Source organism: Brachyistius frenatus, unplaced genomic scaffold (genome assembly GCF_029030835.1).
Source record: "Brachyistius frenatus isolate BFR_SWC_R1_liver_20210118 unplaced genomic scaffold, ASM2903083v1 Contig_23, whole genome shotgun sequence".
NCBI classification, from domain to species: domain Eukaryota; kingdom Metazoa; phylum Chordata; class Actinopteri; family Embiotocidae; genus Brachyistius; species Brachyistius frenatus.
Window position 1 is genome coordinate 1,344,214 of NW_027210622.1, and position 23,896 is coordinate 1,368,109.

The 23,896-nt window shown below is 40.1% G+C and overlaps 1 protein-coding gene across 5 annotated transcripts in view; it reads left to right on the top strand.

The window, feature by feature from the left end:
* The window catches only part of septin9b (septin 9b), a 71,891-nt gene that overhangs the window by 23,870 nt on the left and 24,125 nt on the right, over positions 1-23,896 (top strand). For 3 of the 5 annotated variants that reach the window (XM_069697235.1, XM_069697236.1, XM_069697234.1), the window contains exon 2: positions 6,687-7,367. In XM_069697235.1, coding sequence (XP_069553336.1) covers positions 6,687-7,367 — 681 coding nt within the window. Of the gene's footprint in view, positions 1-6,686; positions 7,368-17,224; positions 17,352-21,342; positions 21,442-23,896 lie in introns of those variants that run through there. The other 2 variants (XM_069697237.1, XM_069697240.1) reach the window with 2 other exon arrangements.

Below are 23,896 nucleotides of genomic sequence, written 5' to 3' on the forward strand. Positions count from 1 at the left end.
ATTACTTTTTTGTGCTGAGACATGTATTTTTGTGCTGAGACATGTATTTTTGTGCTGTGATGTAAAAAGTGCTTGGTTTGAATATTGTCATTTCTGCTTTGAGGTCACCGAGCTCCAATTAATCACTTGTGTAATCTTTTCTTCCTCAGTCCATGTTGCAGACCGCTTTCTCTCCCCCACACTCTCTTTCTATCAGGTGCTAATAGGTGGTGCATCGAATGCAGTGGTGGATAATTACATTTCCATTTTAAGTACTGTAATTAAGTGTAACTTTGAGGTACTTGTACTTTACCTTTACCATGTGATGCTGCTTCCACTCCGCTACATTAGAGAGGGAAATATTTTACTAAATATATTTGGCAGCTTTACTTTTCAGATTTGACACTGTTGATAATAGAACAGGAAAAACTGAAAACACATTTGCTTTTTCTTCTTTCCTCTCCCAGAAATCATCTGATGACCCCTCACATTTATCTACTGTCCCTGGATACAAAACTGGATATAAAGCAGTTAAAACTAGCTACAACACTAACAAGCTGCTTACACACTAATAATCAGTCAGCGGGACCACACCAGAACTTTTACTTTAATACTTTAAAATGTTGCTGGTAACACTTCTGTGATTTTATTCTATTCGGATATTTCATGCAGGACTTTTACTTGTAATGGAGAATTTTACATTGCTGTACAAGGATCTGAATAATACTTCCACCATTAGTGAAATGCAACAACAGTCTCTACATCTTCCCTGGTCAACGATATAATTCAGTCTTCTCGTGTGGAAGATAGTTCACCAGTGGCTGATTAAAGTCACAGAATAAGACTAAGACCTGTCAGATGTTGAGGCCTAAAGAGCCTGAAGCCAAGAACCAGACCAGCTATTCAACAGCTGCCTCAACGAGTGTGTGTGAGTGTGTCTATGGGTGTGTGCGTTCACTCTAAACTCTTCAGTCAGGGGTGAAATTGCCCCTCAGTTCTGATTAGGCTTCAGATTGTCCTTTTAAACATCTGGTTCTTCAACATTACAGCAAAAGGTTTTAAATTTTGATTCTTGCGCTGCACTAACTTCTCCCATCACATCTTTCCACTTCACCAAACACCTGAAGCACTCCCAGAATTTACTTCTGCTGAATGGAGGCTGCTGGCCAGACCAGTAGGGAACCATGCAGTAAATCTGACAGTGAACTGCATTGCTGCTGGTCAGCACGAGCAAACCCAACACCATCAGTGGGCAGCTAGAGGAAGCGTGTGTTTGACAGTGTAGCATTAAGGTTTTGTCTCACCAAGTGAAATACTATAGTGTGAAATTGTATCGTACATTGTTTGGCCTTGTCTTGTCAGTTGAGAGGTTTGGTCATATTTTCTTGTCTGACCACATCGACTTGTATTCTGCGGCTTCTGACATCAGATAAACTCCACTGTGTATAAAATGGTTTTATATAACCGGTGGTTGACAGAGAGTAACTGTCTTGATCACTTGACTTATTGCCTGAGGCTACAATTACAAGGCCCGATGAGTTCAAGGCCATGTACAGTGAAGTACATCCTTTATCAATTAAAGGACTGGTGAAGTGGGTTTTCTTGGCAGTTTACTAAATACAACATTTTTTTTATGTATTCTTCACTTACAGACATACACAAAGTTTATGTTTCTCGTGAAAAACATTGTATCTTAATCTGTTCCTGCCTTTGATGCTAATTTACTGCTAATGCTTTTCTGTTAATGCAAACTTGACACTTTACCCATCTGTTCCACATTAAAAGCCTTGCTGCAGTTCGGTGGAGTTATCACTTCACTTTCCCAGAAGAATTTTATAGGGATACATCTAGTTCATTAACAGGAGCGTGAAATCAGTCATTTTAAGTTTCTCTACTGGCATTGATTAAACCCCTAAGAACTCATCTCTGCTCATCAGAATTATGTATTTAGAAGTTTTATCCAAGAATAAAATCCCTTATTCCTTAAAGATTGATGATATGGAAAGCCCCACCCTGCACGTTGAAGGGATTTGTTTCTTAGCTGTGTGACTTGTGAAACCCTTGCTGTCTGAATCCATGTTTTTGACACAGTCCGCATTGACGGCTTATTTCATGTATGATATGTCTTCTACCATATGTTTTTTTTTTTTTTAAAAGCACCACGTGGATACATTAACAAGGTTTTAAACATGTAGTTCACTGAAAGGCATCTTTAAAAACTCCATGCTTTTAATCAATGTAATTTCAAATCAGTTCTATCAATTCAAGCTCCAGCTGAAAAGCCAGTCTGCCATGATAATGTTGTGTTATTTGAAATAACTTTGCTTACAAATACTATACTATATACTACAAATATTATACTGGTTTACTGTATGTGACCCATTATAGCACTGGTGTGCTGTGGACTATGTAATTTATCTTAACTTTTGTGGCCTTAATTAGAGAATGTGCACGATCAAATCTAATTCATATCTCAAATAATATATCTGTGATTTTCATAAAAAATGTGGATGAAATTTACATTTGTGCTTTTGTTGTTGCACTAAAATTTGGTGGCATAGTTTTATCGTCTAATCTGATCGGCCTCAAAACGTGTTGGCTATCGTATGCAGATTATTAATGACCATCTCTATAATTTGTTGTGCCTGAATATGTTTTGAAATAACCATCATAAACATCCCAACCCTATATTCTGTTGACATATTGTTATATCAAGATATTTCGTCAAAAATATTCTGACCATTGACCTTTGTCAGTATCACAGTAATGTGGCCTTATTGTGTAAATTTTAATCTTCAATTTTTTTTTGTTGATCCAGGCATACCTAATCTTTGTGGACAGCTGTCAGTCCCCGCTAATATCAGGAGTAGAAAAGGTTAAAGACCACAAGTGACAACTTTGTCTCGACCTGTTTTACCCTCACCTTCAATCAGCCTGCAACCTTTTTGCCTCCCTATCTGAAGTCTCTCTTTCTTCCTTTCCCGCCTGTCTCTCTGTTTGTTTTCCTCCCTCCAACCCATCCCTCATTAGTGCATCTGGGCTGAGATGATACTGAATGTTTGTGTTCATTGGTTGGGTTGTCTTTGAGAGTAAGTGATGACACTGATGATAAAGAGGCAGCGTGATCTAACACCTTGGCTGCATTAGAACAAATGACTGTGAACAGCTGCCTCCATCTTTGTTTTTTTGTGCCAGTAATCCTGAGCGGTATTGTTTGGGCTGCGTTATCGTCTCACAGGAGACACTGAGATACTGGGCGCTGAGCAGTGATAGGTTGTGGAGGGACGTGGGGAGATGAGGCTCCTGGCTGCTGTTAATGAGGTTCCTCTGAGGTAGATTGGACCTCTCATCCCTCTCAGCTCATAGTCTGGGAATGCTGTTTCACGGGGAATGATATTCCTTCATCCATCTGTCAGTCCCACACAGATACTGTTACTGTTGCCTTTACATCTGATATTAATGCAAATAATATATCTTCTTAATCCTTTTCTTTAGCTGAACAAAAAACAGAGAGCAAACTACCACTGACCAGATGAATAAGAATGAGCCTTAAAAATTTGAGTTGACTGATCAACTGATGAAGTGAGAAATGGCCTGAATGCCTTTTTTCCACTCTCTAGCTTCCCAGTCCACATTAAAGTACAGAAGGATTCAAGTTTAATCCCGCTCTTGAATCTCTTCGCTACACATTGTCTAAACACAAACAACCATATAGCATAAAGCACTCACGTCCTGTGCTGTAGTCTCGTGCCTGAAGGAATATAATCACAAAGCTGACGAGAACAGAAACATTAATTTACAATCTCTTAACAGGTCACTGGCAAAGCATTTCGGTTCGGCACTCTTATTTTGGTGAAACCTATCAATATGGATCCCTCAATTCGTCAGCGTTACTTCTCACCTTTACAGCTCCTCTAATATTTAACAAAAGTCTACAGCAAGTGTCAGGAGAAGTTACAGTGGTGACTCTTAGAGGGGGTTCAAATGAACGTCTCGCTCCCTACACTAAAGCATGTATCGCAGCCCCTCAGCTTCTTATGAAATCTACAGAGCGATTTTGGCAGACCCACTTCTTCTCTGGCCAGAGTTGAAAGTAGCCACAACCTTGGACTCCCTCTTAGCAATCATAAAACACGAGACAGGAAAGCAGGGGTAAGAAGGACACAGTCCAGTGGCAGTGTGGGTTTGGACGCTACTTACAAATTGCAGGTTTATTATTGTATATATAATTTTTTTTACTAGTATATCTATCAAAGGATGGAGTTAAAAGCTGTTTTATGGCGCCTTGGACAATGAAATCTGTTTTCATCAGAGCCTGAGTGCTGAAAATAAGAGTGTGAGAACTTAACTGAGTGTTTATGAGTTGTTGTTTTTTCTGTGTTTTTAAACATTAAGACCTTCTGTGTGCTTATTAACAAGATGTCTCATGCTTTCCACAAGTAATTTGAACTCTGTAAAACTATCTGCAGCTTACAGCTTGCTACAGCATGCTGTAGCTCGGTTGCATCTACAATGTAAGGATCTCAAAGTTGAAAGGTATCTGTACTTTAAGGTCTAGATGAAGGGTATACAGGGAAAGACGTGGGGTGGTTAAAGAGATTTGTAACACAGATCACCATGAACTCTAAAATGTGATGTTTCTTCCAGAGGTGAAATGTCCTTGGTATGTTGGACCAACAGAGAAAACAAGATGTTGGCTGCAGCCTGAATTTTTGTCAGGGAGTAAATAGGGTTAAAAGTCTGCTGGAATGAGGCATCTTATTCAAGTTAATTAGATTTGTGATGCTGGCTCATGTGTGTGGGGAGACAGCTTTGATGTGATTGTGTCAAGCTCAACATCCCCTAACAGAGTTTTGGCTCTACACAGAGAGCAGTGGAGCTGGGGCATGGTCCCCTCCCTGTGGGCGTAGTGGCTTAAAAATAAACACGTATACATTCCCGTATTATGTACCGTACTCACTCGCCTTTACAAGCATTTGGGAGAAAACTACAAATAGTTGCACACATACAAAGGCACACGTAGACCCACCGCAAGCCACAAACACATCAGATAATCAGCGTTGCATTTTGGATTGAAGGAAACTGGAGATGTTGTTAAGGGTGTGCGTGAGTGCACCAGTCTAACTAGTGTGTCATTATGATGCCAGCTGCAGGGCACTGGCTTGGCACAGCAACTTCTCGAGTCAAATTCAAGTTGACTTTCAGCCAGGGGGGTGATTCCATCCCTCAATATCTTCATCTTTCTTTTCTAACGTCATAGCTAACCTAAGGGGAGGAAGTGCCTCTATCTCTGTGCTGATGTTGCTCGTCTTGGGACCTTTTTTTCCCCCAAATGCTTTAAGGCTGATTGCGTGTATTCTAACATTTCGTGAAACTCTTCAAGTGCCTCTGTGTAAAACTAGAATTTTATACTGTGGCGTACTACACACATACCATAGCATCCAAGTCATGACAAAACAACGCATGAATTGACTTAAACATGTTATACGTGAGTGAGAAAGCCGCTGCTGGTGATTGAGGATGTAATGAAATTAGATAGGTATGGCCTTATTGCCAGTGCATGCTGTTTCTTTTTTGTGCCACCAAAATTGCTCCATCAGCTCCTCTGCCCTCAAACCTCAGGCACTTGGATACTGTCCATGATGTTTTGTAGAAAAACTATTAACTTTTTTTACTGCTCAGTTAATTGGTATAACCTTTTTGATGAGTATTTTATAGTATTGTTCCTACTTCTTATAAACAATAATCTTGACCTATAAATTGTTTATAAGGGAAAGATGAGCTTGTTTTGGTTAAGACATTGGAACCACAAATTAATGTGATTTCAGTATGTTGTATTCTGTTTTATGTACAGATGGAAAATTGTAATTAAGTACATTTAAGTACATAGCCATTACTTGAGCATTGCTACACAAATTGACTGCACATTTTGTGGAGCTGAACTCCATCAATCATCTCCCAACCCCTCAGATTGGTTTTAAACTAACTGAAACTAAAATTAATTTCACAAATAACCATAGACTGTATATAAAAGTGGATATAGCTTCTGGGTATAAAAAAAAATGAGGCCGTTATTGAAGTGCCTTAAGCTACAATATCACTGAGTACCACTAAATGTTGGTTCGAAAAGGCCTCCGGCTCCACAGAATCCCATTCAACTTGTCTAATAAAACGTGATGTCAATACATTTTTTCTACATGTTATCAAGAGTTTGCTTTCTTAAGTCACTCCTTCTTCTTAGTTTTCTGGTGGTCCATCTGAAAATAATCCTGTTATTAATTATAAAATAAGCCTCAAAAAGCAATGTTTTTAGGGGGCGTACTGTATTCCGTTTTCAGCTATCGGTGGGCGGGATGTAGTATCGTTGGGTTTACAATACAATACAATTGGGTCAGATCCACTGCTCGCTTCCCCCCAACTCATCCAAATTTGTGGCTCCAAACTGCTCTGAACTAGCAAGATGGCGACAGCCAATATCCAAACTCCAGGCTCCATAGCGGCCGTTGGGTGACGTCAATGTTGGTTGCTGCTTGCTATTAACTCATGATGTTCGTTCAGTTATTGTCCATATATTTCTGCAGAACTCTTAGTGCTGCTGCAACCCCAGTTCTTTAAAAAAAAAAAAAAAAAAAAATACCCAAATAATAAAGTATTTATAAATAAATAATCTGCCATGTGACTATGTTGTCTTTATCCCTTTCATGCAGCCCTGAAGAGGTCCTTTGAGGTGGAGGATGTTGACACCTCATCTCACTCTTCACCTGGCAGCCGTCGGACAACCAGCTCCCCTCACCGTAACGCCATGTCTCCCACCAGCATCTACTACCGTGACCTGGGCACCGCCGCCCCGGCCACCAACAACAACAACCTCAACTACACCCAACCCCGCTCCATCATGGGTGGAGGAGGTTCCAAGACTCCTGAGCCCATGTCACGCCGGTCTGAACTATCCATCGACATCTCTTCTTCCAGCAAGCAGGTAGATAATGCCACCAGTCCCACTTCCATGCGCTTCGTGAGCAACAGTGCCCTGAAACGCCCCGAAGTCCTGGGACACTCCAAGACCCCTGAGATGAGCCACAAGAGGGAGGTAACTTTTGCCAAGACGCCAACTGACTCCCCAGTGACTCGCCGCAATGAGGGCAACAATAACAACAATGGGACCAGCCGAACCCTCGAGCAGAACCATGCTCGCAAGTTTGAGCCCCCCAGTCCCGGGGATGTCCGCAAACCTGACATCTGCATCACCAGAGCTCCTCCAGAGAACAATGGACACCACCCAGGACTGCACCACCCACACCACCCCAACCCTCACCACAACACCATCGTCACCACCTTCCGCTGCTCCTCGCCTAACCATGCTGGACGCAAATCCCCCAACCCGGACAGTAAGTCTGCTCTAACCATATGTCACTCCAACACGTGCTCGTTTCAGTCATACTTTTACTTGCAGTCATATCCTAAAACTGCTCAACACCTTCTTAACACCTTAAATTCTTATTGAAAACAAATTGGAGAGACTGTGTCTTCATGAGAAGCTTAAAGAGGTAATTATTTGGATTTTTATGGTGATATACAAGCCTCCCTGTGATCTACTGCTTTTAAAAAAAAATGTGTCAAACATAGCATCATATTTTTGTGAAGACACCAAACTCAAACCCATGTAAAATCTGATCTCTGATGGTAAAAAAAAGCTCATTGTTGTCATCTTCTCTAAGCCCAAATATATTCTGCTAAACTATGGATAAACAAAAAAAACAAGTAATGAGGTAAGTTCAAGCAATATGTCATAAAAGACATTATACATTTTAAATAATGTTCAAAATGTGAAGATATCGCCAAGATTGTAAGAACCCATGAATTGAGTTCCAACAGTGACTTGCAAATGACAAAAGCATTGGATTTTGCCTTAACTGTTCCCTTTTTAGAAATGGTAAATACTGTGTCTTTTACAGCACCATGCTTAAGACATGACGAACAAGCATACAGCTGAAACACCCCATCAAATACATGTGTGAATGAGGACATTGTCAGTTACTCATCACGAGGGTCCATTTCAGCTCCAGACTGCACAACTGCAAATCTTCTCCAAACTGCTCTCTTGCATAGGGGGGATTATTTTGTAGTTTTAGCCACATAACAATCACCACCTTAGCTATCTGAATAAAGAAAGAACAGAATATTCACGAGTTATTTAGGCCTAAAGTGGATTTACAAGCTTTTTTGATAACATAAAAATTGCATCCAAAACCGGCTTTGAAAACAAATATAAAACAAAAAATTATTGTAACAGATGTACTTTAACAAGTGATCAATGGGTGGTTGTATTTGGCATCAATGTGACTTTGGCTCGCAGCCTGAAGTAAGTTTACCTTTTTTTGTACACGCTTTATTTTCTTGATAAATAGTTGCATGATAAACAATGAATGGTGAAAGGAGTTTTGACTTTGCTGGAGTACACTGAAGTTTGCTCCCATCTCTTCGTTCCATATATTTTTGGACTGCAGCTTTGTTGTTATTGGGGCTGTTATCGATGGATGGTGGTTTTTGTTAATAACAGATTAGCTTGTGTTGGTAGAATGCTGTTTGACAAACGGTTAAAATTTGTTGGCATGCTTAAAAAAAAATTCTATGTAATCATACTTATTATTTTAGCAAATTGCTGGTTTGATGCTATGATTCAGTAATTGCTTGAGCATCACCCTTCAAAAGTGACTGCTTTAACTCAATTGAAACCAAATTACATTTTCTCTCTTGACTTTTAGTTTACATTCAAACCCCAATGGGTAGAACATGTTGTCACATTTTTCCACTGTACATTTGATCTAGACTCTAATGCATTTGGTCTCTCTCTTCGACTTCATATATCTTCCTGCTCCTTCTCCACTCTGTTATAACAGTCTGACCCAAGTATCAGATCCCATCACATCCAAATTAAAAGCCAGCAACAGGAGCAGTTTGTGTGATTAATCTGATTCCTGCATGTCTGTCAGTAATACAAGTAAGCGTGTCCTTGGCGGCCCGTCTATTGGTAGAAACAGCAGACTGTCTGTCTGTATTTGTGGTAATCCATGTCTCTTCTTAATGCCCTGGTGGAGCCGGTGGTGGTTTTTGTGATGTGATGAAAGTCTAACCTTGGCAGCACCATAACAGTGGTATAGCAGTTAAATAGTGATTAGTCTTAAATTTGCATTAAAGCTATCTCAACAGAGAAGAACATATTTTATCCCATAGTATCATATCAGTTTTTTATAACACATAAGAACACAATTCATTTTAATGTTTTGGTTCAGTTGAGTGTATAATGCAAATGTATAAATACTTTACGTAATTTTTATGTTAGATTTCAGTTTGCACACTCTCAAAGATAAACCTGACCTTTGTTTGTAAGTGCATGTACCAACACGTTTCTTGTTTACCAGACAGTTGTCTCACATTTTAGCAGTACATTAAAAGTATTTAGCCAATGTATAGATGATAAATTGGGTATTGTTTAAAACTTGAACCTGAATTTATTTTTTGGGGGGATACTCGGAAGAAAATCATATACACAATACTGAAACACTATATCATCACGTGTAAATTTGATACAGGAAAATAATTTGAAAATGGCTAACAAATGGAGCAACAGTATTTGGAAAACTCTAAGAGCTGCAGATTCAGATAATAATTCTCTGTAGGTCTATCCCATTGGTCTCACACTTTGATTTGATACGTTGTTTCTATAAAAGAAATAGGGATTATATCTATTACTGCTATGTGTGTTATTTACTTATGAGAGCTTTTAGCCACATATCCATATTAAAAGAGGTGAACTATGTTGTATTGGATAAATGAGTATATACAGTAGCTATTAACCACATTACCAAGTATTTTATAATTATCTCCTGATGAAATTGAATGTGTTTTCCTGTTGATTTAGGTCATTTGATATTATATGGTCCTGGTTTGTACTATTATTCCACCTTTAAAATGGAGTACTGCGCTTTATCCTTTGGCAGATGTTTCGTTGTCAAGTTCTGAACAATGTCCCAGTGTCTGCGCCTGTGGTATCCCTGCGCTGCAGTATTTCATGTTTTACAGTGTTTTTACTGCATATGACCGTAAATCTCTTGACTGTGTCTGTGCTGAAAGTTTTACATGGTTCTCCTCTGGATTATGGGGGTTGTAGCTACTTATCTTTCCACAGGGAGAGGCTCTAATAGGGGTCTAAAATGAAGGTTGACCTGCCTGGAGGGCCCGGTGGCTGTGACTGGGCCCACCCTGTTCTTCTCAACCTTGTGATCAAGAGAGTTTTAACAAAAAGACGTGACAACATTTTTTAAATATATATTGCAGTCCAAATTTAAGATTACTGGAGAGTATTTGTCATTTTGATGCATCTTATATCCAAGAGCTGAATACACACTGTTCTCTTGGTAAATTATTATTTTCCTCTTTGCTCAGATTGTAAATGCTTTTATTGGATTTCTACAGTGACATTGGAATGAAAAATCATATGTGCAGAAGAGCGGTTCGTAACAGTTCAAGCAAATATTATTTAGCATTGTTTTATGATTTTTCCATATAGGTGTTGACTGTGTTTTTGGAAGGCTGTTAGATAAGCTGCTTTCCTGCCCATTCAGTTTCTTCAGGAGGAAATGACATCATTCACAATTTACACACACACACACACACACACACACACACACACACACACACACACACACACACACACACACACACACACACACACACACACACACACACACACACACACACACACACACACACACATAGAGTACGATGTGCTTCCTTCCGTGTTCTGTCAGTGTGATTGTTTCCCCCGCAGTGTGACCTCACTGCAGACCACTTCCTGTCACAGGGGTCATGTGATCCAAGTCAGTCAGCTTCCCAGCCAATTTCCCTCTGTACTTTGATCTGAGCATTACATAGAATGAGCTATACCAGGATGTTTATGTAAAAGGTCAGCATGAAAAGAACTGTGGACACACTTGGACAAAGTGCGACTGCAGTTGTTGGTAGATCAAAGATGAGTAAATATGTCATTTTGAGGAGATTAAAGTCGTCGTAGGTCACACAATCCAACTAGATTTTATTTATATGGCACCAAATCATGTCACCTCAGGGAACTGTGTTATGGTAAGGTCATTACAGTATTGTAGAGAGAGACTTAACAACTGCTCCTTGACAAATCATTTTGCGACAGTGGGGTGGAAAATCTCCCGTGTAACAGGAAGAACTCCTACAGAACAGGGTGGGCGTCCGTCTGCCTCCACAGACACACAAAGACTCAAATACACCTCTGGGCATTAAATTAACACGTGTACCAATCCAGGATTGTTTACACCCTGAGATGCCGTCTCAGTGTCCTTTGTATATTAACCAATGTATTATTTGAGAAATCCATAATTTAACTGATATCAAAGATGAGCTCTACCTAAAGCATTTGAATTCTAGTCATGATATCATCATTAATAATAAGCAGATAAAGCATATGTATGTTATGGCTTCAAACAGATGCTGAAAGTGATGTTTTATTGCTCTTGCACATTAAAGTAAAATGACAAGAAAAATCCAGCTGTCACTTGTGGCTAGAGACACAAGTCTCTCTCTGATTGGTATCTGATACACCTCCTGTGTGTACAGCCAGGCAGGGAACCTTATCTTGACAGGCAAGCCTGCTGTTCATCAGTTCATCAAACATTGCAGCTCTATCTGACATCTCAAGACAGAAAAGCTCAGACCACCTGTGGTCCAAAATTGCACTTCTCTTATCAGTTTTCAAATAAGCTTTTCAATTTAAGAAATGTTTTCTGGCCCGAAGACCTTTTATCCCCAGCCCCTTTTCATGTTTGAACTTAGTAGCAGATGGATTTCTACACAAATAAGGGACAAAATAATTGTGTGTCCTTTTTGACATTGATGGAAACAGAAAGTCACTTTCATCTTAACAGCAAAGATGGACATCCTCAGTTTTACAGTAACTAGACAGTGGATAGGTCATTAGACAGAGCGTTTGACCATAAATAGACTCCTTATCGCTGGGATGATGGGACTGGTAGGTTATCTTTGGGTCACATTTAGTAACGTCATTTAGTAACTCCTTCTGTTTCATGATGATAAGAACGAAAAAAGAACATCAAAAATGGATTTGCCTTTTTATCATCAGCTCGAATACTGATACAGCACTGAAAAAGTAGAAAAGAAGGCTATAGATATAGTGCTGCTTTTTTCTAAGAAATGTTTGTTTAATGGGTGTTACTGAGGAGTCATGTCGGCATATAGTGCCACTGTGTCTTGCCTTAGTGTTGTCATGGTAAAGAACCAAAGAGATGTCCTCATTTCAGCCTCAACTGGAATATCTTTATGTCTTGCCTAAATAAACACAATATCTTGTATTGCATTTGTTTCATAATTAAGGTGTAGTCATTATTTAAGAAGGAGCCATTTGTCCGTTCTTTGCATGGATTGACCTTCTTAGTGTGGGGAGGGGACGCCTGCAGAGGGCTGAGGGTGATTTGTCTCTGCCTGTCTGTAGGTTACAAAAGGTCACATCCACACATAGACTTTCTTCACCTCAGATTTTTTTTGGTCTTATTTTTGTTGTCTCTCATCAACACACCTACACAAGTGCACACCCACACACACACACACACACACACACACACACACACACACACACACACACACACACACACACACACACACACACACACACACACACACACACACACACACACACACACACACACACACACACACACACACACACACACATACATGCACCCACAGGCAGAGGCATATCCGAGGTCAGTCCTCTCCCAGTTTAATTACTCTGGACTAATCCCACACCATTACTCAGTGTGACCTGTCGGCTAATTACCCAGAAAAGAAATGTGAGCTGAAAGGCGAAGAAAAGCCAAAAGAGAATTTGTCTACGTGCTTCTGAGGAGCAACTTTAGCTTAGTGAGATTAACATCGTAGTTTCAAATGTGGTATTTAAAATTACTTTGGACTCATATCAATACTGTGATGATGATTTCAAACATATTGCTCAGTTTTCCTTTGTGTCGTGTTCAATTTTGAAATGTGTTTTTAATACTCTCAAATCAAGTAACACATATGTCAGGATGTAGGACCTCAGTGATCATTTTATAAACTTAATGTGACAAGAATGGAAACTGTGACAATTTGCCAGTGGAAATGTCTCCAAACACCTCGACGCAACCACCGTCACTTTTAAATGCCAAAATCCCAAAGATACCGAGTTTCAGAATCAGCATAAAACTTTAAATTCAAATAAATGTAATACATTTAGTTACATTTCATTGGCTAATTGATGTAAAATCTTCCTTATGAGCTAAACTTTTGATTAAAAAAAAACAAAGCTTTGAGGTATATTAATATCTTTATGTTTAGCCACAAGAAATATTTGAAAAAGAGTCCATTTTAGCAAGTATCAAATTTAATTTGTGTCTGTGAAAGAGCTTTCACTGAAGCACAAATTGTCCACAACTGGCTCGGTGTTACTGCCAGATTATGTCCAGTTTTGCTCACTTGACGTCAGTGAGCCCCTTTTTTGGTATGTTTGTCTTTTTGGTTCCAAAATGTCCTGCGGTGACAACAGTGACAAGTGTCACTTCATATTATCTTGAATAGGACTGTCACTGTCAGTGTGCTTCCCTTCCAAGCCACCAGGAGGCAGTGTGTGATAGGTAAAATCTGGTTAAGGGCTGAGTCTGACTAGCAGGTAAAATAATGCTCTTACCTTCTTCCTACAAGTAGTTTTCTTTGCAAATGAAAATTAAACATCCAAGCATTAGGATCACTATGATTTCTCTCATGAAACTGGATAAAGAAGCAGCTCGGGGTCAGAAACTTGGATCACACTGGTGTAGCTGCTGTAGAAATACATCAACACAGATATGTCGGGCTTTTCTGTTCAGATCTGGTAAAAGTTTTTAACAATTCAATATATCACTTGGACAGATACTTATTCAATCCACTGCGCTTTGAAGTGAGTGGACATTAACAATATTTTTCCTTTTTCATAATGAACATCTTACTTTGGAGGAAGTTATGAAGCTGACTAATGGGAAAGGGACAGCCCTTCTGCCCCAGATATATACACTTGAAAACACACACACACACACACACACACACACACACACACACACACACACACACACACACACACACACACACACACACACACACACACACACACACACACACACACACACACACACACACACACACACACACACACACACACACACAGTTCCCCTCTCCCCTAGATAAGGGTTTCGGAAGTTGAAGTTTACATTGCACATCTGGGGGAAGTCAAGGGTTAAAGAAGTTTCCCACCACTGCAGAAAGACCTTTGTCCTTTTCAGTCACTATGCCAAATCCCACAACTGCTGTAAACACCCCCTCTTCATTCAGCTTCTTGTGCAAACTGTGAGCCCAAATATACTCACATATTTTACCTTTTCTTGCATTAAATAGCATATGTTTTCTTGTATTCAAACTTCAAACACATCAAAATGGAAACTTTTGGTACAATGTTTACACTTTGTCTTCTGCTGGAAGTTTTAGAAATGAATCAACTTTCTCACACACACCCACGATGCACATCAACCTCGCTGTAAGATAAAAGACCAATAGTAGGATATAGGCCATCAGAGCCTAATAAAGGAAGCCAAAATAACATTTAGTCTCATCATTTATCTGATCCGTCTCCGTGTGAATGCCCTCTCTTATTTATATGAGATTCTGCTGTGATTCCTTTGTCCAAGAAACTGATGGGAAAATCATGTCTTTCATCTTGGCCACAAAAATGAAGAAATTAAACCAGAGTCGTATCGGGTCTTCAATGTTGGGGGGGACACCACCCAGCCACTACGAGCTATCGTTTTTTTATTGTCATCAGTCAAACTCTGATGACTTGGGAGAACTGAGCTAAGGTCAGCAAGCAGGGCCACCTGTCAGAAAAATGATTAAATACTTCATTACCACATCAAATATAATTTTAAGGCAATTAAGAAAGCAAACACACAAACCAAAAAAAATATCATCAGGAGGACAATAAATTGGGTATCAATAGCGTTCTGAAGCTGACAAAAACAGTTTATTCTTAGTGACCGTGGGGTTTTAGCATATTTGCACTCTTAAATTAGATGAGTAAATCTGGTCTTTGTCAGTCAGACGAGGTGCACAGCAACAAGTATATATTTACATACAGAGTGGTTTTAATTAAGCCTAAAGTTCACATGAAGTCAGTTTTCTCCACATTCCCTGCTAATGGTGTTTTACCCACTTGTTGGCAGACAGAGAACATACTGGAAAAACAATAATTGGTGTATCTGTGTGTGTATGTGTGTGTGAGGACAGACAGATGGCCTTTTGTGCCACAGTCCTGCCATCTGCTGAACTGAGTAGATGAGGGACCAGAGGGATCCATGTGTGACCATGTGTGTGTCTGTCTGAAATGAGCGTGTGTAGAAAATTAAAGAAAAAAAGGTGCAGTCATGTCAAAAATTTACTTTTGTCCCTTTGAATTCAGGCTAAAACTGGTTGGTGTGCTCATCTTGTCCTTGTTTTAATAGTTACCGCTGTCTTTTCCCTGTTTGTTTGGACGTATGAAGCAGTGCAACAGAACAGAGGTGTTTTGCAGGGCTCTTACTCGATGCACCAGATGACAATGAAGATCATTTAGATTATGCAGAGTCAGCAGTAATGAAAGCTTTTCACAACATTTTTGTTTGCCAGTATACATGCAAAAATCATGTATTTACTGTGGTCTTACTGTGTTTTGCTCTGTCAAATTGAACTTGTGATACAGTTAGATCTGAGTTGTAGGCTACTGAGAAACCATTTTTTTTAAAAAAAACACTCTTTTGTACATTAAAATCTACTGTTATAATAATATTTTGAATAATTTGTCCATTATTAGAAATCAATTCTGTTGTCAAGACACTATAAAATGTTATTTGAAGTGATATAGATAAAATCTAATTCATCATTTTTCTTAAGCAGGACAAGTGATACTATCATCATGGTCATTTACTGTTTCCAGGTAGTCAGCTATGTGTAAATTACATTTAATATTACAAACTCTCATTGTCAGTTGATAAGCTCTCAGCACATAGGCAGCACTCTGTGAAGATGAACCACAATATATAAATGGCATTTGTTAAAGTAGAGTTAAGTCCAGGCAGAATGGAGGTACTGCACGCCTTTTCTGTTATTAATCCCCTTTGCCTCTTTTGCACTTAAGTACAATTACTCTTTCACCTTGCAGATTAGTATTTAAAATTAGCCGAGTAAGCCTCGCACAGACATGGTGCTTAGCTGACTGATTGGTTCCTCAGTTGGGAATGTGCAAGTCGTTTTTATGGATTCATTAAGGATACTCAAATCTTAACTTTGCGATAATCTGCACAGACTTTAAAGGCACCGATGTGGGACTGAATCACATGCTGCGATTTGCGATGATAATTTCAGGATTTATTTAATATGTCTGCAGTTTTGTGATTTTTGGGCAATTAGTGTCTTTTAAGAGCATCATCGTCTGTTGAGAAAAGACTTGACAAAGGAGCTCGGAGGAACATCGGGTGAATTCTCACCTCCAGCCTCAATGGCGTGAAGTACTTGGTGGTGCTTCGCAGCAGACTGCAGACGTCAACATCTCTGAGGAGAAAAGGAGGGAGATGGAGGAGGAATGCACAACTGAAGGGGGAATAGGCAAGTTGCCATTGATGAGTTATTCTGTTACTCACTGACAAACTGAAGTATAACACTGGATGGAAGATTATTCAATCCTGACACACATTCTGAATGTAACACCAGTTTAAAAAGATAATGGTTCGAGGAGAAATCCTCTCTTTGCCTCTGCACTTGAAAGGTTTCTATTATAGATAATTAGCATCATAACTCGGTTAGATGATCCTGGAAGGCATGCAGCGACCGCACAAAGAGTTTAATGACAGAGCCCCTTCCGTCTTCTTTGCGTTTTTGGAGTTTAGTCATACATCCTTCGCCCCCGCAAATCTAGCAAGAGTCCAGGGATTCCCCAGAAGGCCAATCCCCTAGAGTGGCTCTGTTTATTGTTCATCAGGGAAGGCTTCGACTCCACAACGTCACGAGAGAGCACATGTTAGTGTGTGTGCACCGGAAAGGGTAGTCATTTTGATTAGCTCTTGAGTTGTGCAGATTTTAACAGAGGCTGCCAGAAAGACAAAACTGGGAGTTTGGTGTGTTAAATCCTACTGAAAGAGAGCGAGAGAGACGAATAGGAAAAGAGCTGACATGAGATATGTCTTCTACTTGCAGTGAGATGTACAACAGCCATGAGATGGAAACCCTTTGTGAGTATCTGTTCGGTTGTTGTCCTGTGTGTCAGTGGGAGAGCTTGTCTGTTTTAGACTATCACTGCGCTGAGGTAGGGGAAGTGCCTGGTTTCCATTAAGGCCAATCAAGGCGAGGCACGATGAATCCTCTTCAGTTGGGGATGTGGGGAGTGGATGCCCAGAAAGATGTCACTTTTTTTTAAATTTCTGTTTCATTGCAAGTGTTGTTGCTTGGTTGAAATTAACCTGCTTCTGGGACACTATTGGTTACTTCCTCCTATACGATCCTTTGTAGTTGTATAAACAAGTTGTGTTGCTGTTGTTTTATTTTAAAGGGAACTTCATTTGAGCATATGGTTGCTGAAAGTGTTAAAAGCTACTATTTCTTGCTCTCTCTCTCTCTCTCTCTCTCTCTCTCTCTCTCTCTCTCTCTCTCTCTCTCTCTCTCTCTAGCTGTCAGGATTAAGCCAGTCCAGCTGGGAGAGCTTTCCTGGCTTAAAGCAGACCAAAAGAAACCATGGGCAAATACTTACCTGTAAACAAAAGCCTGAACCATAAAATCGGACCAGTTTATCTCGTTATTGCAATACAGCAAGTTTTTTCCGTGTTGAAAGCTGATGCAAAGGCAATTACAGGCCTGAGTTATTGTAACCTTGAGATACAATGTCCAATGTGGGGTCTGAAGAATCAACCTGGAGGAGTGACGTATTTTACTGTCAACATGTGAAGTAGCTCAAGATACATACACAGATGACTCCATCTGTACACACATTATGTGCAGTTGGAGGGGGGAGGCCTGAGCCACTTCAGGGTGTCCTCACTCATCACACATGCTGTCTCCATTTGCACCACAGGGGAGCATAGCAACCACAGCAAAAAAAAAAACACAACAGGAAGTCTCCAACAGACACAGCTATCTTCCCTGTAGATAAGCCAGATGTTCTTCCTCTTTCCCCTTCTCCCTCTTGTGCTTTACTTTTCCAGCAACCTCCACCCTCTGCTCCTCCTCCTCCTCCTTTATCTCTTGTTTCTCTGTCCCCTCTTTCCCTTCCATCCTTCCTTCGCCTTGCTCTCTGCCCTCCCCCTCTCTAGGCAAAGATGTGTCACTGAGTCACTTGATCCGCTGAGTCATGGAGGTGACTCTTTTAATCAGCTCCATATGTGCTCTGACCTGATTGGGTAGCCTTCAGCAATCAGCCCTGACCTTTGGGCCAATCACAGATTTCCCCAATTGGGCTCACAGCATGCTAGTCATCACAGCATATTAGTGTTCAGTTACCTCTTCAGCCTGCAGGGTTTGATGATCTGATGATTTGAGCTGGAATGAGTTCAAAAGGCAAAAATAATGAAATACAGCTAAAATCTGTAAACTTGGGTTTTGTAGATCAGTTGTGAATAATGAAACTAAAATATAGAAGGATCTTTCACGTATACAGTAATCTTCCTCAACGGTTTTCTGAAATTTGTTAGTGTTTGTTGTGTGGTCTAAAACATAGAAACATAGAAAACATATACTGCATTGTACAGTATTTACTCCTATGTTAGCATTAAAATGATGTACATTATCTGCTAGCAGAAACACACCCCGGCCTTTGCTCATAGCTGCCTTTTAGGCGTCATTACAGAACTAATAAAATAAGCTCCTGCCACACAGCAGACCTCTCCTTTTCATCTACAGACACTGATTTGTCATGAGGTTCATACTGTCAACACTGTTTATTTTCTAATGACAACTGTATGGAAAATAGTTTCTTTGATATAAAGAGATACAAAACAGACATTTGTCAAAAATGGTCACCCAGAAAAGGATGTCCTACAGGCATTTGGGGCAGAAAAAACATTTAGCTTTGTCCTGTTTCCACTCTAGACGTTGGCCTGTGACAAATTTAGGCTCCCGATCTCTTTTGAAAGTGCATTTCTAGATTCAGCCTCCTTATCAAATCTACTGATCGCCCTACTAGCAGATATTATGTTGAGAAACTAGAGCAGAAATAGCTGAAACAGAATTGTGGCCAACCGATTTCTTCTGCAGCCAAGAGGTTGTGGATACTTACTATTCATACACAGAGCACATGAGAAGTTATTGTAAATTATGTCTTTCAAAGCAGGTAAATAGGTGACTGACATTTGATACGTTTTTCAGTCCAGGCACTGGAGGCTTGTCTTTACCATGTGCCAATGGTGTAAAATCAGTTTAAATGTGAAATTAAATTCGATCAAATCCACTGTATGATTTTGTGCAACATTCACATGAAAATGTAGACACATGATACTAGTAAATGGAAACCGATAAAAATAATGTGTACATCACAGATTACCTGAAAAACATACACACGCTGGTAGAAGCATTCATGTTTTCAAAACAAAACCACAGCCAAGAGCAAGATTCAGCTCCAGCTCTGTCAGGAAGGAAGCATTTCTGCTGAATATTATGAAAACCTCCATCAGACCTTCAGCTTAGGTGCTGATGGAAAGAAAGAAAAAAAAGCTGAACCATATCAACAAAGGAACAAGTTAGTCACTGTTGGTCCAGGCAGTAAAATCCATTTTGTAACCAGAATCTCTCTTTTTCTCTAATCATAAAATCTATTCTTAGAAAATATCTCTTCACATGTTGACTGCATTAGTGTTTTGCAGTCCGCGGGTTGGATGTGATAAATGTGAATCTCTCTGTTGTGGGAGAGCTGGGTCACAGGAAGCAGAAGCAGGACAGAGTTCCAGGGAACATTTGGGATTTGGAACAACTTTGATCTGTTTCGCAGCCAATATTGAATTCAATGCAGCTTCACTCCTAAGTACAGTCCAGTTGTCAGTTTGCTGTGTTAGACAGGAACTCTTCTCTTGAAGAATAAGTTTGACATCTTGTGAAATTCGTTTATTCACTTTCTTGTTGAGAGTTAGACCAGGAAATTGATCCCACTCTCATGTCTGTCTCTGAACTATGAAGCTAAAGCCTGAACACACATAAACTTAGCTTAGAATAAAAACTGGAGACAGAGGAAAACCGCTAGTCTGGCTCAACCTAAAGGTAAAATCTAGTAAATCTCAGCTTGTTGTTTGGCACTGTCATCACTCCAAGAAGCAGTCATAACATAATATAACTTAATCCATCGTAAAATCTAGTGAAAATTTGAGTTTTGGCGTTGCTGGTCGATGTTTTTTGTGCCTGCAAGTGACGACAGCTGTGCCCAGAGGCACTGTGGTATCGAGTTGTCAGTCACATTTTCTTAAACATGATAACTCAGAAACGCCTTGACGGAATTTCTTCAAATGTGGCTCAAAGGTTCAGTTGGACTCAGGGATGAAATGCTTAGAATTTGGTGGCCAAAGGTCACTATGATCTGACAAACATGTTTGTGGCCAATGGATATGGATACGTAGCAAACATTATTTCTGTAAACTTAGAAATGCTCTGATTAGTCATGGCTTTAGTCATTAGTCAGACAGTTTGAGGGATGGAGACGTGCTTGTGTGTGTGTGTGTGTGTGTGTGTGTGTGTGTGTGTGTGTGTGTGTGTGTGTGTGTGTGTGTGTGTGTGTGTGTGTGTGTGTGTGTGTGTGTGTGTGTGTGTGTCTTTCTCAGACAAAAAGAGAGAGAGCACCGTGAAAGACTGAAGTCGAGAGATGAACAAATACCTTCAGCATGTCCACACACACACATATAATGTAATACCCTCCTCTGACAAAGCAGTAGGGGGCGGAGAGAGCAGATGGACACACAAGGAGAGGGAAGTAGGATATTACTTCTTGTCACACACACACATACACACACACACACACACACACAGTACTTTGTTTGGATTTTGTAATTTGCCATAAACAAACACTCCCAGTGTCTTTTATTTTGTTTGAAGCCACTTCTCTCATGGGTTTACTTTCATCACACATGGTTTGGGAATAGCTTGCTACAATTCACAATGTTCTCCATTCACTTTCTTTGAATGAGGGGTGTGACTGCAGAATGCCTTCCCAGCCACTTGGGATGGCGGTCACATGACCATGGGTGGGCGTGGCCAGGCAGAGCAGCAGCATGCAGCCCAGCCTGTCCAGCTGTAGCTGTGATTGAGGGGAAGAGAGTGGAAGAGAAGAGAAAGAGAGGAAAGGGTTGGGTGAGTTGTTAATTCGCATGCTGGCTGTGTACTTTTATGTCTTGTAGTAAAGGTTGGGAAGGATTTTTAGAGAAAGGGAAGAAGACGCAGAGCAATGAAGCAAGAGGGAGAGAGAAACAGAAAGTGTGTGTGTGTGTGGGGGGGGGGGTGAATTGGTGCTGTGAGGCTGTTTGGTGTCAGTTTACCAGGTGATTCATTTGTGCTGTGCAGAAAATAAAAGTTTTGAGGCTGGGAGGTGTAGATTCAGTGTGTGAAGGCCTCAAACTTTCTCATTTCTTTTCTTTCCCTTGCTTCCCTCTCCTATTGTTCAGCCATGGGGGAGAGTGTGGGGGGTCAGCACTGCCACTCACCCCCCCTCCCACACCCTCCAAACTCTGCTCCTCCTCCTCTCCTTTTCTTTCTTCCTTTCCCTCCCATTGTGTCTTCAGCTCTAGAGCATGCATAGATAGTCAATCCCCCATATTGAAGCAGCATGTTGACCAATCAGGACAGCCCTTGCCGCTCTTTAGGTTTTACATGTCCAGGGCCCTCTGGTCAGGTTTTCTTCTCAAGCCTCAGTTCTCATCACATCAGGCAAAGTTTCCAGACTTGGTTTGATCCAGTGCAGTGGATTAGCCAAGCACTGATGCAGCCAAGCTGTTTTGATGTGATTTAGTTTTGGCAATCCCTTGGTGTCTGCTTTCTAAAGTTTTTTGCCAAGTTCAAGGAGAGGTGAAGAGTCAAAGAGATCACATTTTAAGTTGGCGAGTTGCTCTTCCACAGGGAATACTAAAAACTCCTTTCTTCTCCTAACTCTTGTCAGTTGCTTCTGTTGGGGAGAAAATTGGGTTGTGGTAAGTCACTCGGCTTTAATTTTGGGCTCCGGAGACGAGCCTAACTTTTGAAATTTCCGTTATCTCTCATGTTTTCAGTGCATCAAATGGTCTGATTTTACCCAGTTTGCAATACGGTGGCTGAATAGTGGCTTTGTTGGATGCAACATCTAGAAATTTCAGTCCAGTGTTTAGTAAGGTAAGACAACAAATGGACCTTTCTGCTAGATCTGCATTGTAGTAACGTAAAACTTAGCCCCTACCAGCCACATTTGTAACATAACATCTGAATAGTAAAGGAATGTATTCAATCTTGCACATAGAGAGTCTGCATGAATAAAATGCAGGTCCCCTTAACAGCACCACAAATACAACAAAGCATTATTGAATTAGAAAATGTATTTACATATGTTTTCCCACAGTCAGCCTGCTGTAGCTTAACACATTTGATATCACTAAATCCTAATGCTGCCTCCTATCTGATTTACATAAAACCTCATGACAAAGTGCTTCACATGAGGCACTGGTTAAAGTCACTGAGCCATTGTTTACATGCTGCTAATCAGCTCAGCTCGCTGATAAGTAATTTAATCATCATTGATAAACACTTCATTAGGATTGTTCAGGGCCATCACCGTGATATTAATACACAGCCTTTTGTTTTTCTTGCCATAATTACCAGCCTGAAACTAGTTGTGTCGCAGGTACACACAAAGATTTAAAATCTGATAATTTAAAGGTAAATCCATCACTGTATAGACCTAACCACTTGTACCATCATGTTGGACATTCATTACACTTTTGGCCAACGTTTGTGACCAAAGAATTTGCCCTGAAGGCAGTACATCTGAAAGGAGGAGAGGCGGGAACATGTTTTACTGTAAACAACCTGACTGTCTGAAAATATTCATCCTTCAGCTAATTGAATCCATATGTATAAAGTCTCATACAGACTTCATCTTCTTTTTCTCCTCCAGTTTATAGTTTTTATAGTTTTCATTTTTGTCATCAGCAGTTTGTAGTAAGAAATGACTTTTTATAAAACACAGTTAGTTAAAGATGTCAAATACCTGCAACATGAGTCCTGTACTGTTTATCACTCTTTCTGCCCACGTATACATTTTCTGTCTTCATCATGGCTGTAGTGAAGGCAGTTATGTCCTGTCATTGATGACAGCTTGTGGGCTTGCCAGCCCTGGATGGGCAGAGGGAGGAGGTTGGAACATGTCAGTTCATGGTGGTCCCTTTAGCAGCACTGTTGCAGTAATAAGCCTTAAGGCACAATGGCTTATCTTTCACTTTGTTTTTGATTCAGAGACGATAATTACATTATTTAATTAAGAATCAAATATTTAGCTTGTACTGTAAAACTTCTCATATAACATAATGAAGGTTCTTAATTGTCACACCACAATAACTTATGAAAATAACCCCTATACAATGGAGTTTAGAAATGTTGACACATATACACAGTTTGGTGTTTTATATCTCTCCTCCTCCGTTTCCACTTGCAGTTGGATTGATCAACTTGGCTGAGGATTTGCAGACAAATTATAGAAACATTTAGATAAGCAGTGACCATATTTTTTTTAATTTTAATTAAAATTATATCGAGCTTTAGACTGATATTTAGTGTAATTCTA